This window comes from Cygnus olor, chromosome 6 (assembly GCF_009769625.2).
Source record: "Cygnus olor isolate bCygOlo1 chromosome 6, bCygOlo1.pri.v2, whole genome shotgun sequence".
NCBI lineage: Eukaryota > Metazoa > Chordata > Aves > Anseriformes > Anatidae > Cygnus > Cygnus olor.
In genome coordinates this window covers 9,860,326-9,877,617 of record NC_049174.1, presented here as the reverse complement: position 1 = coordinate 9,877,617, position 17,292 = coordinate 9,860,326, and the positions used below count along the sequence as shown (strand labels likewise).

The 17,292-nt window shown below is 39.1% G+C and overlaps 1 protein-coding gene across 14 annotated transcripts in view; it reads left to right on the top strand.

Moving 5' to 3' along the window:
• AGAP1 (ArfGAP with GTPase domain, ankyrin repeat and PH domain 1) overlaps positions 1 to 17,292 on the top strand; it is a 372,200-nt gene that overhangs the window by 284,237 nt on the left and 70,671 nt on the right. The window contains exon 15 of one of the 14 annotated variants that reach the window (XM_040560953.1): positions 9,817 to 13,549. The exons of the other annotated variants lie outside the window; for them this stretch is intronic. Within the exon in view, the coding sequence (XP_040416887.1) occupies positions 9,817 to 10,073 (257 nt within the window). The 3' untranslated portion in view covers positions 10,074 to 13,549. Of the gene's footprint in view, positions 1 to 9,816; positions 13,550 to 17,292 lie in introns of those variants that run through there. 14 annotated transcript variants of the gene reach the window in all.

Here is a 17,292-nt window from a genome sequence, read left to right as displayed (position 1 = left end):
CGTTGCCGTGCATTGGTGCAGCACGACGTGCTGGGCCGTGTGGAGCCTGGCATCGCGTCTTGCCCTCAGGAGGAGTCTCCAAATGGTGCGTGTTGGAAAGGTACAAACCAGCACAGGAGGGTGGGTTCCTGAAAGTGAGATGCCAGGCGGGAGCTGTGGTGCGGGATTTGCTTTGCTGTAGACACAGATTGTCATGCAGTCACAGCAGCCTTAACCATTTGGAAAAGAGCAGAACTGGAGCAATTCCAGTTTTTATGCTATGTGGTGTCAGTGTCACATTTATTTGCAAGACAACCCTTAACGGTAATGTAGACCTCCTTTTATTTCCAGCTCCTGACCGGTCAGTCATTTCAAACCCGTGTTGTTTTTTCAAGTTTTAATCAAATGTTTGCCTTAAATTAGCTGTCAAGCTCTGTGAGCAAATACTTTCTTTCCGTCTGTAGTCTATAGTGCAGATACACATGCTGTGCATGAGATGTTAGCAGTTAACTTGCTGCATGTTTGTTTTATACTCCGTGCTTTGATCTACTGTTTTCAGTCCCTCCACCTTTCTCTTTATAGAGATAGGCTACTTTTGAGAGATGTTATGCATCGCATGTAGTGTGCAACTCCAGTGAAAGGAGTAGGTAAAAAGAAAACTTCAACAGACCTCATCATTGACATTTTCCACCACTTCCCCCCACCCCCCCAAAAAAAATTAATAAAGGTTTCTTTTGTGAGTATGAGATGGAGGAAATTGGCCGTTTGTCTGTGAGGTAATAGGCTTTGGTGTAATATGAAAATCTATCAAATGATTAAATTCAATGACATTAAATCACAGTTCATGAAAGGAGAATACTGCACAGTTTAATTCTATTTAATTTTTGAGGGAAAAAAAAGGCAAAAAAAAAGTTTGAGTTTCTCTTAAGCTGATTTCTCTGTGCTCTTTCTTAAAAGTGCCTTTCTAGTTGCCACACAGTGATGTGATCATTATCTGTCACCTCGTTGCCTTGCTGCCTCAACACGCAGTAAAATACAAAAAAAAAAAAAAAAAAAAGACCAGAGGAGCTTGTGAAGTATGACTTCCTATCCCAAGACTCATTGCCTGCGATTCGTACCGCTTGACAGTAATGATCTTATTACAGTACTCTGGACCTTGAAGAGATTTCATGAGGAGAGTGAAAGGACGTGCCTCCATGTAATCAAGTGGCGCTGAATATTCCACGCGTTTTTGATCACACACTGATTGGGCACAGTTTTAGCCCATCTTCTAGTCAATTATGCATGGCCCCTTGTGCTCCTGTGATAGTCAGAAACATTGATAGCTGTTGTCTGGGCTTTGGCAGCCAGCCAGCGGTTTGAAGTGCCTTACGCACAGTCATTCCAGGATAAGTGCTTTTTAGTTGGAATTGATTACCTTTCTTTAGGTTTTGCTTAATAGCAAAACTGTATTGGAGAGGGCTTCAGGTGAAAAATGGACATATTAGCCATTTAGAGTATCTGAACTCCTAGTCAATTTTTAGCTTTCCCCTGTTTCCATCTAATTTATATTTAATGATGTAACGTTTGATAATGTTTAAGATATTTCATTTCAGTTGCTGCTGAGCACACATGTTGAGCACATGTTAAATTATAGTGTATCAATTTTCAGGTTTTCTAAATTAATCCAGTTTAACCTTCAGACTGCAAGAACGTGTCTCTTTTGGTGCCTGTTCTAGCGAGCATTGGGTTTGTCTGCAAATGGCACAAAGATGACATTACTAAGCAGAGTGAGTGCTGTTTCGAATCCCATAATGAGGATAAATCTGCATGCTTTAAAAGAAGCAAGGGAAGGGGTCGGCAGCTGGGTGCTTGGTTTACATTTCCTTGTCTTAGAGGCTGATTAGGCTTCTGTTAATTTCTTGCCTATAAAAATGTCACATCTTTCTTAATTCAGATTCCTCCTAAAATGAGAAGACAATCCTGAAAGACGTGTATATCTAACACAAAGCACCATACAACAAAATATTTAGTCCTAAATGATGCTTATTGTTCCACTACCACAAATCTGTTCTCATATTTGAATATCGTACAACATGTAATGTTTTAATTCAGAGAATAAGGGAACAAGGATGCTTTTTGCCAGGACTCTTCGCCCAGTAGTAACCTCATGTCTGCACACACGTGTGGCTTGGAGAGAGCAAGGACTTTAAAGTAGGCTGAAGCACGACATAGGATCAGCCATGTGTCCGACGAAGAGCTCGCATGTCTCCGGGTTGGTATTTGCTAGTCATGCTGTGGCTGACAGTGAAAAGAGCCAGTCAAAGCACTCCGGTGGCACCCCAAATTTCTTTTTCTGCATGTCAGCATAATTCTGCCCTACCTGTCTACTGCTCGCTGAAATAATGGAGCAGTCCTGCAAAAGGCGTTGCAGGCTTTCAGCCTTTTCTGTCGGTGTTTCTGCCTCTAAGCATCTCCCTCAAGGGACTGCTTCATTCTGAGGTCCAACAGAATTTACAGCATGGCTTCAGCAAGTGAGATTGGAGCAAAAGCTCAGTGCTCCTTAAACTTGCAAGTGACGTTCCTTATTGCCCCTCGCCCTCTTTTATTGCTTCCCTTTTAATTGAATTATAGTTCAGTGTTTGTTTTTTTCTGTTAGTGGTAAAACTAATCCTATGCTGGCCAATCCTACCCCTTAAAAAGCAGCTTTAAAATATTTTGGTTTCCTCTGTTCTTTAATATTGGTTTTGACTTCCCATTTAAGGGTCAAACCAGGATTAATAGTAAAAATAAAATAGTCGGTGGCTTTTTGCTCTTTTAAATATAGCTATTCAGTTTTCTCCCACTGATTTAGGGTTCAGCTGTTGTCTGAAACTCCATATTCTAGTTTGGGGGGGATTTGTGTGTTATTCTGTAGTAATGTTTTACTACTACTAGGCAACCCACAAGAGCCATGAGAATCAGTTTTTTTCCCTTCTCCTTTGGAAAAGAAATCTGCCCTCTAAATCCGTGTGTTTGGTGACTTCTGTGTGCTTGAACCCTGGCCAGCAACCAGCGAAGAGATATTAACGTGCACAAACCTTGCCTTGCTTGGAGGAGGAAGACCTTAAATGATGAACATTTTAGTGGAAAAAGCTCCAAATCTTTGTCCCTAATGACTTTATTTAATTGGTAAGACTCAGTTTGTGCCTGCTACCAACTTTATCTATGCAAGTAAGTACCTTTTCTAGGGGATAGTTTTCTAAGGACTGGGAGAAGACCATGATGGGATGTGTTCCTCTGCAGCATAAGGTATCTTGCAAGCATCTCATAATCTGTTTAACACCATGGTGTATGCAGTGAGCAGTTTGGTGAGGCTGATTCCCATTGAATGGGATGCTGAAACGTGTGAAAAATCTGTTTTAAAGGAAAAAAAGAGTAAAATGTAAGGCAACCATGTGTTGATCCTCTCTGGCAGGCTTGAGTTTCTAGGGTACATCCCAGGGGAGGCTATGTTTGACGCTTGCTGGCATAAAGCTTGTCAACCTCTACCGCCGCATACACATCTTCTTCATTGGTATTTTCTAACTGATACGGCATTGACTTGACTTTGACTTCCCTTTTGCCTCCTTCCCCAGTGCTTTGAATCTGTCTTTTTAATCTGGGGAGGAAGTGCTGCAGTTCGTGGTGATGGATTACAAAGCCAGGCTGGAGTATTTCTGACTTTGCTTCATTTGACAAGGAATTGGCAGCTTGCTCTGAGCTCCCTTTTTATTTCTTCTTCCCAAAGCTCCTCCTCTTGGGGCTTCGGTGGTTGTGTGTGCAGTATGCAATTGTCATGCAAGGTGGTATTTCAAGGGGGAAGAACGGATGTTTTAGTTTCTAAATTATTATTTAAAAATTGTTAGTGACAGTAACTGGTTTGTAGTTATCCTAAATTGTCCCAAATGCTGATGCTTTTCAGCCAAGGTAATACCTTGTAGTGATAAACAAAACACCAAAGTGAACATGCCAAAAGACAACCTGAATGCTTTAAGCAACATATTTGTACATAAAAGTACAGTTCATGATTTACTTAAACTTAAAACTGGAAGCTATCCTATTACTTTGGGCTTAATATCATCATTGTCAGACACACAATTACTTTGTGGTTGGATGGCTGCCAGTCAGTAGGCTGTGAATAGGGAGTTATAAATAACTTTTTTTGAAAAACCAATTCAGATTTTATGGTGAAACATGCTGTTTATCACATGAATGTTGCAGTCTGAGCTTAGAAAGGTGGATTTAGTGAAGGAAATCATACAGTACTTACGCAGTGACCGATACGTGTCTTTTCTGCTCATTAATGATTGTAAAAAACATTTTTGCAGTCTCTGTAGATGTCTTACAGCCAGTACTGTTAATTGACTTTTTTTTTCTCGGTACTCTTTATTTGGATCTTGTTTGGTTAAAGGATACGCTGAGTTTCAAATTCTAAAAGAAAAAAAAATGAGTAGGAAATCATCAAATGTATTTTCCATTCCCAGTAACTCATTACCTTAGTCTCACAGTGCACTCTTGCCATGCGTCTTCCTCAGTTGCAGAGGAATGTGGGAGGTTGTTTCTAACATGACTTTACACAACTGGAAGAATCAGCTATCACCTGTAAGAAAATTTTATACACTGATTTTCTTATTTCAACTTGAGCTGCAAGTTCCTGACTTTAGCATGTGAAGAGGAGGTGTTCTAGGTGTGGGGCTGACATTCCAGCATCACGCGTGCGATGTTACCCAGCCACGTGAGCTTCCTTCTCCATCCAGGGCCGAAGGAGTTGTGCAGTCAAAACTCAGTGTATAGGCACCTGTAAAACCATATATAAAATAGTTGGGTAATCATGGGATTTTGAGGGGAATATACTTTTTAGAAAAGGCATTGTCGAAATTCAAATCTGTTTCAGTACAATCTATGTCTGTAGGTGGAGTCTCAAATGAGAGATTCCACTGAAATACTGTAAATAACAATTGCGTACATTTTTGTCCATAGAGTATAAAGCTACAGATGCTAGCAAATTCAACTGTGAAGCAAATTCCTGCTTTCTGGTTTATTTGCTTTGAGCTAACCTGATTTCCTACTGTTTATGACAAAACACATACATTAACTCTCCAGTGCTGAATTTTTGGTATAAGATAAAATCATCTAAATTGATCCTTGCCAAGTATGAAACTTGTAAGTTTCACTCAGAAGTAAAATATGTCAGTGAGATTTAAACTAAGCACTCATCTACTCATGGTAGGTAGTCCATAACCAAGCTATTTAAAATGTTACCAAGGATTCCTGAGGAATTATTTACAGAAAATCCACACTTGCTAGGCAGCGTACCCAAGTTCCATAGAGTACGTGAGGCCTCAATACTTAATTAAATCGGAACAAACCTTGTTGTAATAACATGGATTAATATGTGCTTAATGTAATTAATAGAAAGTTTAAAAGTAAATTAATGCTTGCCAGGTTACATAAAAAATCTGTTGTGAGGATCCATAGTGATTATTAGCAGAATGTGAAAATAGATGCATTTTTAATGATTTGTCTACTATTTATGGTTTCTCACAAGCTGTCTGTATACCATAAGATATCCGTTTGCTCATAAAACTCTCATACATAATTAGGTCACCACTGCTTATAGATAATATTTTGATTCCCTGATGCTGAATGAGAAGGTAGAATGTGGTAGCAGACTTCGTGCCCTATGAAGGAATGGGATATACTTGAATTCTGGAGAGTTATTTCATTGCAGAAGTGAAAGCTTGGGCTTCAACCTGTGATGCTCTTAAAGAAAAAAAAAACATCCAACATTGGACTAGTAGAGCAGGTTAAGTCTGTAAAGTCACTGTATTGTTTACTCAGTCAAGGCCTGTTATAGGTGATGGTGTTTTTACTCCAAGATCAGTGAGGTTTGGGACCTGCGCTGTTTTGTGGATATGTGGTTGTGAGCTATGGCTGACATTCCTGAGGGGAGGTCGTCTTCAGATCTGCTGCTGCAAACTGTACCAAAGATTTCCAGTGCAATGTTGTAGTTTATTGCAAGCTAAAGAGTACAAAATACGTTCCGAGCCATCACTTACTGTACTGTGGTATGGAAAAACAGATATAGAGGAGACTGGAAGTAGGGTTTTGCTTTTTTCTTAACCATATCAATAACTGCCTTTAGTAATAAAAATTTCAATATAGTCGACAGGTTTTTTTCTTTTCTATATTTTATGAATGCTATTAAAAAGCCATTCCCCAGTAAACAGCTGATGACACTCAGAAAATATTTGCAAATAATCTATTAATAATGAACTCTTTATTCTCTTTCTGATGTACTTTTAATTCTTTGCTGGGAGATTTTTTTCCCAGAGGCACTTGCAGGATTAGACTGCTGCTTCCCTGCCTGCAAGATATCAGCATGGCTTCTTCACCAGCTGGTTGGTATCACAGCTGGCTGTGTGATGCTTTCAGCCCATAAAGGCAGGGGCAGGTGGACTCCAATGGAAATGTTCACTTCATACAGGTGATCCCCATCATGAAGCCTGATAGCAAAGTAGTATAGAAAATAGGATGTAAAGGCAACTTCGCTTCTAATAAGATGATTTTCAGAGTTTTTCAGCTGTCAGTACAGCTCCCCAAGCAGAAGGAGTGTGACCTTGTCACGCTACGCATCCTCTACGTGCTGTCTCAAGTGAATACGGCTCTTGTGTAAACCCTACTTTGTGGTTAATCAAAGTATTTCACCATCTGCAATTCCTTATACTAATGAAGAGGAAGAAGATTCTTTTTTGCCAGAAATATTTCTTCTAGGCTTTTTCTTCCTCCACAACCTTTAATTGGCATAGATGTTCTGGTTACATACCATCAGGTCCCATAATTTGTCATAATGCTACTCAATGGCTCGTCTAAAAAATTTAAAGTGATGTTGTCAAGGTTGTTAGGCCCCAAGTTTAACCTGCAATACTTTTGGAAAAAAAAAAAAAAAAAAAAAAAAGAAGAAAAGATTGACATAAACTGTCCCCTAGAGCCTGAGCATTTTCACTGCATCCAAAAAGAAAGCGGCAGCTGGGATAAAATCCAAAATGACTTTTTGAGCAACACAGAAACCAAAAGGTTGGTCTCTTTGAGGCTTTGCTTGTGAAAATTGTTCTGTGCTTTGGTCCTGCTTGTAGGAAGACATTGAATATACAAGAAACTTACTTTACAGTGAGTGAAGAGGACAAGATTTGTTCCAGTCCTCCTTCTGGAGTGAAGGAGGTCGCAGAGACTCTGCGAGGTACAGAGGAGTTTCGTCTTTTCAAGGGCAGCTGCCCTGTTCAGCTTCTGGGAGTTGTTGCTTCCTAGCTCGTACGGTCCCTGCCATGTACACCATTTTTCAGAGCACCATAGTTCTGTCCTAACACATCAACCAGTGCAGGACATTGAAGCCTGAGTTTTTGATTGACAAATCCAAAATGAACATTTGCTACCTGTGTGGGGGGAGGAGATCAAGATTATCATCTCCAAATAAAAGGTACTGTCAAATGCTGTAGAACCTCCTTAATGGCAATCCAAGTAAGAATCCCAACTGCTTTTGCAAGAGGACAGAAGGAATGGACTAGGTTGAAATAAGCACTGTGCAAAGGATGAGAGATTTTCAAGGAAAAATTTCAATCCCTGTTTATATCTCAGCTGTATGTCTCTGGGGGCAGGTTTCCTTATTTCCCCTCCTGGTTCTGGGTGAGCAAGCAGTCCTTAACTTGTGCATACGTGCACATATGCACAATAAAAGGAAGAATCTGCTAGTCCATCAACCTTTATTATATTTGATTGCACAGTATTCTGACAGTAATCTTGTACTATTATGTGTCATGTTTTTTCTGTGCTATCAATTACTATGACTACCTGCATGTTAACTCCATGCAGAAGGTGGAGAGCCTCTGCTTTCTTTTAAAGGACTGATTGATGGTTTAGAAGAATACAATGGGGTTGTGTTAATACCTTATGATGCCTGGGAGGTGCAGAGTACAAAACAGTGTTGTTAGTCCCACTCCACCTGGTCAATAAGGCATGTGCCTAAAGTTGAGATTGTATAATACAAGACAAGTCTAATTATTCTGCCCTGAACAAACACAGCGCAGTTCTCTATTCATGTGTGTGTATATATGTTATATATATGCATAAATTTTAGGCTTTTAAATTGCTTGTTTTGTATAACCACGATCAATAGTAAGATAATTTATGTGGGAGGAAAAGTTATTTTAAAAAGGAAAAGTTATTATAAAAGTAATTATGTGAATAATCTGAAAATGTTTAGGAAATACTTCTTTTTTTAAATGCAAAAACCGTATGGTTTCTCCACTCAAAATAATGCTTGTATCTTAAATAATGTGATTAAGAGTGGAAGTGAAGGAAACAGTTCAGGAAAGTGTGAATTGGAAGGATAGTGAACGTGATAGTAGTGAATATGAGTCAATAGATAGAAAATGATAACTGTTGATAAAGAAAATTAAAGCTGTTAGAAAAAATTGGTGGTCTGTAGAATGTGAGGTCTATAAGGATGGCGAAAGGAATTTAAATTCATCAGCAACAAATTATAGCCATGGTATGTATGAAATGCTTGACAAAGGAATATAATACCAAATCCTCAATTTAAAAAGGAAAAGCAAGAAATTTTCTATTCATAAGAAATAATTTTATTTTACCATAAGTTTCTACTTCTAGTAAGCAGATGACTGCTAAACACCATCTACAGTGCTTATTTATTTATTTATGTATTTATTTGTATTACATCTGCACAAACGCATTAGTTGTGCTCAGGAGTATTGCAGAGTTTGCTTAGAAGCTTTCTAATCAATTGTCATTTAATTTTTAAGGGATCTTATAGCAGTGGGAATGGTTTAGAAAAATAGAATAAAATGAATATTATGCTTATAGCTGAGAAGAAGAAAGGGATGCTGAAGAATCTATGTATTATTTAACCTCATACTGATTCTGAGCAAAATCATGGGAAGGCCAATACGTGATATAATCGGAAAATAATTTCCAGTGAGGGACTAAGTAACGAACAGAGTTATCTAAATCTCTTACGTGAGATTGTGAAGTGATAACAAGCTGAGCAGTTTTTAATGCTGTGTTACCACAAATATCTTGGAAGAACAAATACTCTGAGTTAGCCCTGCATGACAATATGTACTTAAAAAACAACTTTGAAAAAGTTGTATAAGCACTAGAAAACTAATCAATATAACTTAAATTGAAAGTGTTGAAATGGTTAACCATTCACAAGAAGGACTTGTAGAGGTATGCATCTCCCAGACACAAGGAAGAGTTGACTTGGGCTTTGTTTTCAGCCAAATGCTGCTTGGTGTTAGGGGTGATTTTTCTCCTCTTCCAGTTACGTTAGTCATTTCCATACTCCATCCTCTTTTCTCCTGTCAGCGAGCCTGCAGCCTGTAATGTTTTATCTCTCTGGGGATCTTCTAGGCCTTTTGGAGAAAATTCTTGCTGCTTCTCCTGCTTTGTCAGGTGCCCTTCTCCTCTTGGCTGTGTTCTCTGAACAATCTCACATGGGCTCCTACAAACTGAGCCTTTGTCATTCTGTAGCTGACTCGGAGGCGTTCATCTGCATGCGGCTTTGTATTCTCCATCCAAACAGGACACTGGGCACACACATCCTCATAAGGCTAACCTTAAGGTCCTCATTGACCTTCCATGTCACTGTGACTAGGGAAAAGTGCCGTTTTTAAGTCTTGCAGTACGTGCTCTGGGCTTCATCTCCATGTGTCAGTTGTGTTGTGAGCATGGTGCCTTACCTCCGGTGTTGTCGCCTGTCTTGGTCGTTCAGCTAAGACAAGTTCACACTTTCACAACCCCGTATCTCAATTGCTGCAGCCCTGATGAATGTGGTACGTACCCACCCAGACACTGCTACAAGGACTGCTCCCTCGGCCTGTCACCATTCCCGTGGCATCCTTCCCAGCAGCTTCCTCTGCTATGTCGCAACAGAAGATGAGCCGCTGCTTTTTGCTCTGAAGACCCTTGGCAGCATCCACCCTGATTCACTTTCATCATGTTGGTGTCTGCCTCATGTGAACCTCAGCATCTGTTTGTTAAAATTTTATTCTCTTTCATGGGTTGAGTGCAGATGATCCAAATAGGTTACTGTAGGGTTGCTGCAGCCTACAAATATGTGCGAAATTGCAACGTGCTGTACTACATCAAGGCCTGCGTAAGCAAGTACAAGAGAACTGAGTGAAAACTCCACTTGTCTTTGTAAGCTGTAATCTAAATAGGCACTTAAGGTATTGTGTAACCTTTAAATATGATGGGACTGCTTGACCTTCGGCATTCATACAAAAGCTGTTTTCTATTGTGATTTAGGTGGATTGTAATGTGCTGGTTATTTTACATTTAACTTTTTTAACAGCAAAATGAGAGGAGGAAGTAAGTTATCATCTTAACTACTGCTACTGTATGTGAAACTGCTCTTAAATCAAGTGGGATTGTGTTGGGGTTAATCATTTAAAAGGTGTGAGCTGTAGCGAAGTACACACTACTCCGTGTTGCATGAATATAAAAATCTTTGTCAATATTTTCAGTTTGCAATATTTCAGTTCTCCATCTGCATCTCTTCTTTTTCTTCCCGTAAGTTGTTTTTCCTCATTGAAGTGGATATCGTTTGTTTGTTTGTTTTTTAATGAAAAGTTGAAACTTTTGGTTGCAAAGTTGCAAAATAATGCGAGAGAAGGCAAACTCCAGGAGGCTCAGCACTCGGAGGGGTTTGCTGCTCTTGAAAGACTGGCCTGATGAAATACATTTGACTTCTGCAGGAAGTAGGATGTTACCGACACAACCAATGAGATAACGCTACTATTGATGGACTGCTGATAAATACAATGCTTCATTTGTTTCTCAAGAAGGGGGGGAAACCCTGTCTCATACTGACTCAAAAGAAGCCACCTCCCTTTCCCATCTGAGGGGAAAATGGGATTCGTGGTACACAGCAGGCGGTGTGGTATTCCACCACAACATAACAAACAGTCTTGACAGCTCTGTATGATGCTGCAGTTCGGATTTTGCCATCAAGAAAATCTATAAACTATACTGAGCTTTCTGAAATCATTAATGCCTTAGTTGTATTGATGATTTCATTTCTGTGTTACAGGAGCGTGGCCTATCTGCCTAGCTGCAAGCTGTGGCTTAGCGATTTTATGATGTTCTTTCTTGCCATACGCTCCCTCCCCCACCAAAAAAAAATCCATTGCGTAAATTGATTTGGGGATCAGCCTTGATAAAATACCAGCATTCAGCCCCTCGCAACAGCGTGGCTGTATTGTTAGCTGTTCTTGATTATTTGGATGCTCCGGCAGAAGCTGCCACATCAGAGTTGGAGGTGTGCAGAGATTAACTGGTGTCTGTCCAACCATTTGTCATACAAATAACAGTGCCAGTAGAGTGAAATACTATAAATCACTTTTTTCCAGGATTGAAATCTTTTATCAGTTGTGTCAGTTTCATTATTCAATAAGCGATTAGTAACAGCCATTGTCATTTACCCATTTAGTAGTTAACAACTCAGATCTCCAGCTAGTAAGGGAGCGTGTGACACAAGCATCTGATGTAAATGCGGGATTTAATATTTATCTTTTCAGGCAAAATGCAGTTGTTACTCAGTGCTTTGCTGAGGGATGAAAGGCAGTGGGACTTAGACGTGAGTCTCTTAATTTGAGCCTCCTGGTTTTGCTTTATCGCACAGTCATGTGTTTGTGTATGCCCTGACAAAATGTGCAGTATTTAAAATATGCAAATACACAATTGCATCCTTGTTTTTCTAACTTTTTAACTCCAACCACAGCATCTCCCCAGGGAATTTCTGCAACTGCATTTTTTGGAAAAAAAAAAAAAAAAAAAAAGTCAAATTACAGAAATTCTAACTTTCACATAAGAGCAGCTGCATAGGGTCAGAATTTAACCTTGATCTTGCTGGATTTGTTCAAAACGGTATCTGGACAATTGTTGGGTAATACCACATCAAGGGTGTCTTCAATTTTTTAATTTTTTTTTGCATTTTTTCATTGGTTAAGTTCAAACAAACAACTATCAGTAAATCTGAGGGGCCCTGATCTAATACAAGTATAGATAGCTTCCTGCACTTGAAACCCTTGAAATCCTGATGCAACGTATGGAGAAGACACAACATGATGAATCTTCCATAGGAAAAAAAATTCTATTCCCATAGTAAGTTTAAAACGGACAGGTCTGAATAGTTTCCTTCTCCCTAGGAAGAGTCCTGGGTTAAGACTACCTGCCCACAGAGACCTTCATGCTCTGTTGCAGGTCATTGTGGCAACCACTGGTTGAACAATGGTTTCTGCAAGTTGGCCGGTCCACAAACAGAAGGTTCTTGGTCCCGTTGCCCAGTTTGAGCTAGGAGTTGTGGTTGTGGTACCAGACGTGAAATGCTACCTGGATTATCCCAATGAACCCTCTGTGCCCCAGGTTGTCCTCGCGGTGTAGGACCCAGAGCTGTGGGTCTGTTTTCTAAGAGGTCAGGTGAAGGGGGGCAAACTGGAAGCTGTCTTCCAGCTGTGTCGGTGCAGAAGCTCGGTCAAAAGGGGAGGTGGTGACCTTCCTGTTTTAGCACGAGCACTCAGGTATATAGAGAAATAATCATTACAGATGGCTTGGTAGTTTGTAGGAAAAACCTTGACACAATAAATCTCTCCAACTTGAATATATCTAGTGAGGAATCCCTATACTAACATGGAAAGTTGCACCAAAAAGAAAGTAACGTGCTTAACAATTGAACACCTAATACTAAGAAATTGTCTAATGCTTATTTTTACAAGGGATGAAAATTAAAGAGTGCATGTCCATATAGCTCCAGCGGAAAGCATTGCTGCATCTGGTCACATATGGATGTCATTCCCCAAGAACAAACACGAGTTCAGTGCGTGCCTGCTCCTCCTCTGCCCTTCAGATATGCCTGTCACCACTCACCATGATGGAGGGCAAACTGCTGCCAGCCTGGATGATGGGGTGGATTTCACAAAGGACTGAAACTCTTCAAATAAGCCCATTTCTAAGTTGCTTCATGGATAGACTTTCCCAAGGTGTTCCTTTGCACTACTTGGACTTGCTGGTGGTTTTGAGCAAGTTATAGATCCTCTTGCCTCTGTTTTACATCAGCTGTATACATAGGCTATATCTAATGATCCTTAGGAACTGATAAGGCCAACAATTGCTTTTTCAGAAGAGTAGGCTGTCTGTGACATCTTAATGCAGCCATGACTTTTACTCAGGTTTTTATTTGCATAGTGTGAGTTTACATTTCGTAATAGTGCAGATAATATGGATTGAATGTGATGAAAAAATGTGCCAACGGTAGGAATGGAAATTGTGATTTCTATTCAATTTTCTAATTGCTTTACATTTCAGAATATGTAAAAGGTGAAACTCACAAAATTACTCTAATGCCTGATCTATCTTTATCTTAAAAGACTTCTACAGACAACTTAGATGCCTCCTTTGATAGCAACGAGTGTGGTGGGAAGTCTCCCTTATCGTCTTATGAAATGCTGAACAAAATAAATTTTTCTTTGGAAAAAATCTAACCTCTTATCTGTATCTAACAAAAAAAAAATCAAGAAAAATGAGAACTGTGACAATTATGTAAATATTGATGTTTCTTACTGCCTGCATCCTGCCTCAGCTTTGTTATGTTTCTTACAAGGTGCCTTGACAGAAGTTGCTGTGAAGCACTTTGATCAGTGCACAGAGACCTTCCTATCTGACTTGGTACATAAATATATATATATTTTTTTTTTTATCTTCAAACACGTTATGATTTTTCTACCACGTGAGAAAACAAACGTGCTCTTTTGGGCTTTAATTCAGCCACTCACAGTAGTTCCGCCTAATTTAGGACATTTTGGTTTTAGCTTGCAATATTTCCACTGACACACCTTATACACAATGGAAAAGAAATTTTGTGGGAAAGCAATGGCCAAATACTTTGGAAATTCAGGATTCCTGCGCTGGGAACCATTTTTAAAGTAAGCACTGAAAATATGACTCCATTGAGCAGAAACAGCTCTTTCTGTTGTTTTGTAACAATTACTGCTGACAGTAATTGCTTGCACTATCAACAAAACGTGGCTGCTTTTTGTTTGGAGAGGGAGAAGGGTACAGAGCAGTGCATCTCTGGTTAATGGATTTAAATGCTGCTTGTTTATCAGCCTATAACGGGCAAGATTGTCATCTCCCTATCCATAGATGAAACTGATGGTCCGAAACAAGAATAAATCCATCATGCCATAAAAATAGTGGTTCTCTGTGGGGCAGGCAAGGAAGCGTTTTCTCTTTCCACTGAGCAATGCTTTGTCTAAACAGCAGAAAGGAGGTAGGCTGATTGTGAATAACATGTGGCCCCCATATGTCCCACACTTGCTCCTCTGATCTTTTCTTTTGTGTCCCAGATGCTTCCCTCGCACGGCGTTTCCTCTTTAGCCTTCTGCTTTTTGCTGGTCTTCTTAGAAATGCATTGCTTTGGTTTTAACGGCGATGCACTGTACGTTATATAGTGGGAGCGTTGCCAGCAAGGACCAAACCCAAGAGGGTTTCATGTGCAATTTGTGCACTTTTACAGGGTTTGTCACAGGTGTTACTCAGCCAGGTGCAGCAGTGTGATCAGGTCGCAGTCAGCTTTCCCTCGTGCCCCTGCTGAGCCTGAAGGTGCATCGGGCTGCAGGGTGGGGCTGAGAAGGGCGAGTTCCTCGATGGTGTCTGGTTCAGAGAGCAGCGTCCCAGGTGGTGCTGCCCTCACTTGAGCTCCCCCTGTACTAATTACAAGAACGGGGCTGATCTAGAAATCAAGATGTTGTCTAGCTAATTGGATAGGTATTCAAATATCTTAGAAATTCCAGAGGGGCCAGTGTCTTGTATCAAATCTAATGGGGGGGGGAAGAACTGCAAAATAAGTGTAATAGTAGTAGTTCATATTTAGCATTTAATGTTAAAATATAGTAAGCCAAACAGCTTTTTCATAAGTACTTTTACTAAACCAAAAAATAAACCAACATGCACTGTACACTTGCTTAGCTTCTAGATGGTTCTGATAAATACTTGGCTCTAGACTATTTTTTTCATATTTTCAATTGTACAAGACATGACATAAACGATGAAACAGTGTCAGAAGGCCCATTTGCATACTCTTCCACCTATTTAGAGTAGATTAATATGGACAATAAATATTAAAATAGAAAAAAATATATAATTTTTAATAGGCACATTTTGGGTTTTTACATTTGAATTACTAGAATGGAGTCAGCTGGGGTTTACAGAAAACTGTCTTGTATCATTAAAAATGAAAAAAAAATCATTGATTTTTATAAATAGCATTTTGTCGGGGTAATATTTTTGCATGCTGTTAGGCTTTTTTTTTCCTCTGCAGTTTTTTTCTTAGTACAGATGTGTGCAAAAAAAAAAAAGGAGGCAGTTTGACAAACTGATTATCTAATTCTGTAATAACTCAGCTAGCCTTGTGAAGTCAACCCAATTGGAGAAACTAACCTTAGAAATTGGTCGATCAAATGCTACAAGCAAAGTACTTGTTTTCCAGTATTGAAGCTGGTGGTCTAGTGATCACAGCCAAGCAATTATGGCCCTGTTAGATAGCATGAGTAGTAGTCATTAAATAATTATACCTTTGATTAGCTGCTTTAACTGTTCGTTGCCTTTGAAATATGATAGTATAATTTAAAGCTTTTATTAAAAGATAATTTTTCTAGGTGGTTGAAAAGGATTTTGTGTGTGTGTATAAAAGACCCATAATTTTCTGCTCAGATAATGAAAAACTGAGAAAAATGTTTCCAATTAACATTTACGTTTGTCGATTTGAATCTAGTATATTTATAGTGTATTTGAAATGCACTGAATAGTTTAGTTAGTCCTGCTGCAAAAGTTTCTGTGGAGAAATGTGATGGGGAAAAAAAGGAATTAAAAACATTTTTTAGAAATATTTAATTAAAGTAACTCCTAACTTTCTTCCCTGTCATGAGTAGAAGTATGAATGTGTTTTCATTTTTTGTCTTCATTCGAAAAGTTCCAAGCTGAATCTAAGCCAAATGTAATTAAGTATTAATGTGAATTGAAGTATTACTTCTAGAGTATTTTGTGGGCTTAAAACAGAGCACTGGAAAGGATTTTAGTTTGGGAGGAGAGGTTTTTTTGTATCAAGGCATAAGTTTTTTACTTGTGTTTGGGTTGGGTAACTTACATAACTTGGCATTTTTAGTAATTTGCTTTGCTCAGAAAAACAAGCTGCTGGGTATCCTGGTGTTCAAAAAGAACCCATTTGATATATTAAGGGCTATTACTGTCAGGCTTTGGCTTCTATTTTTATTGAATAACCATCAGTGGTTATACTTTTTGTATTTCGGCTCCATTTTTTTGGTCTGTTAGTATGCATGCCCTGTTAACATCAGCATACAGAACGAATGTAAGGTTTGGAAACCTTAGAGTTGCGCTGAAGTGTTTAAAGATATTTTACTTTGGAAATCTGATTTAATAGATCTGCTGTATGCAAGTATGACCGTTTGTTAGGAATTATACAAAAGTAGTTTATATATTTCTGAGATCCTTGCACTTGGCATTTTATTCTAAAATGTAGTGTTGGTCAGGTCTAGAAACATTATGTATAGATATAATTTGATTTTCTAAATAACATCATATATTATATATGCCCTTTTTGTAACCCTTTTTGAGGAATTTTCATCATTGCTGCTTCCATATAGGGTAAAAGAGACTGTCTCAGGCCCCTTCACAGCTGAAGAAACAAGTTTAAGTGGTGTAAGAATCTCCTAGGCTGCATCTCAGTGAAATAATTTCAACCCTCTTATGAAGGAGTATGGTCTTGTTAAGCAAAACGCTGTTCTGCTGACCAACAAAAAAGGAAAATCCCCAATCTGCAGTTTCACAGCTCCTGATGAAACCACTCGTGATGAAGAGTGAGCTGAAAAAGAGGGTGAGGGCAACTGAAACGTAGAAACCTTTCCCCAGTGTGGTGGCAACTTCACATAGATTGTCCTGGAGTTTATCCTTAAACACTCCTCTTGCATTCAAGGTTGCCTCTTACCCAGATCTTACATATCCCTATTTTTCTAGATAGATGTTACACAGGTATTGTATGTTTTAAAAAAAATCACCTGGTGTATGCTATGGCAGAAGGTTTTTCCTCATGTATCTTCTCAGTCTTTATTGTTACACAATAAAAATAAACAAACGTCCTTACGTGAATGAACAGTGTTATTATTTTGAGCTTACGATGATGAGATATTCTGAGAAATGAGTGGCATGCTGACTCCATCC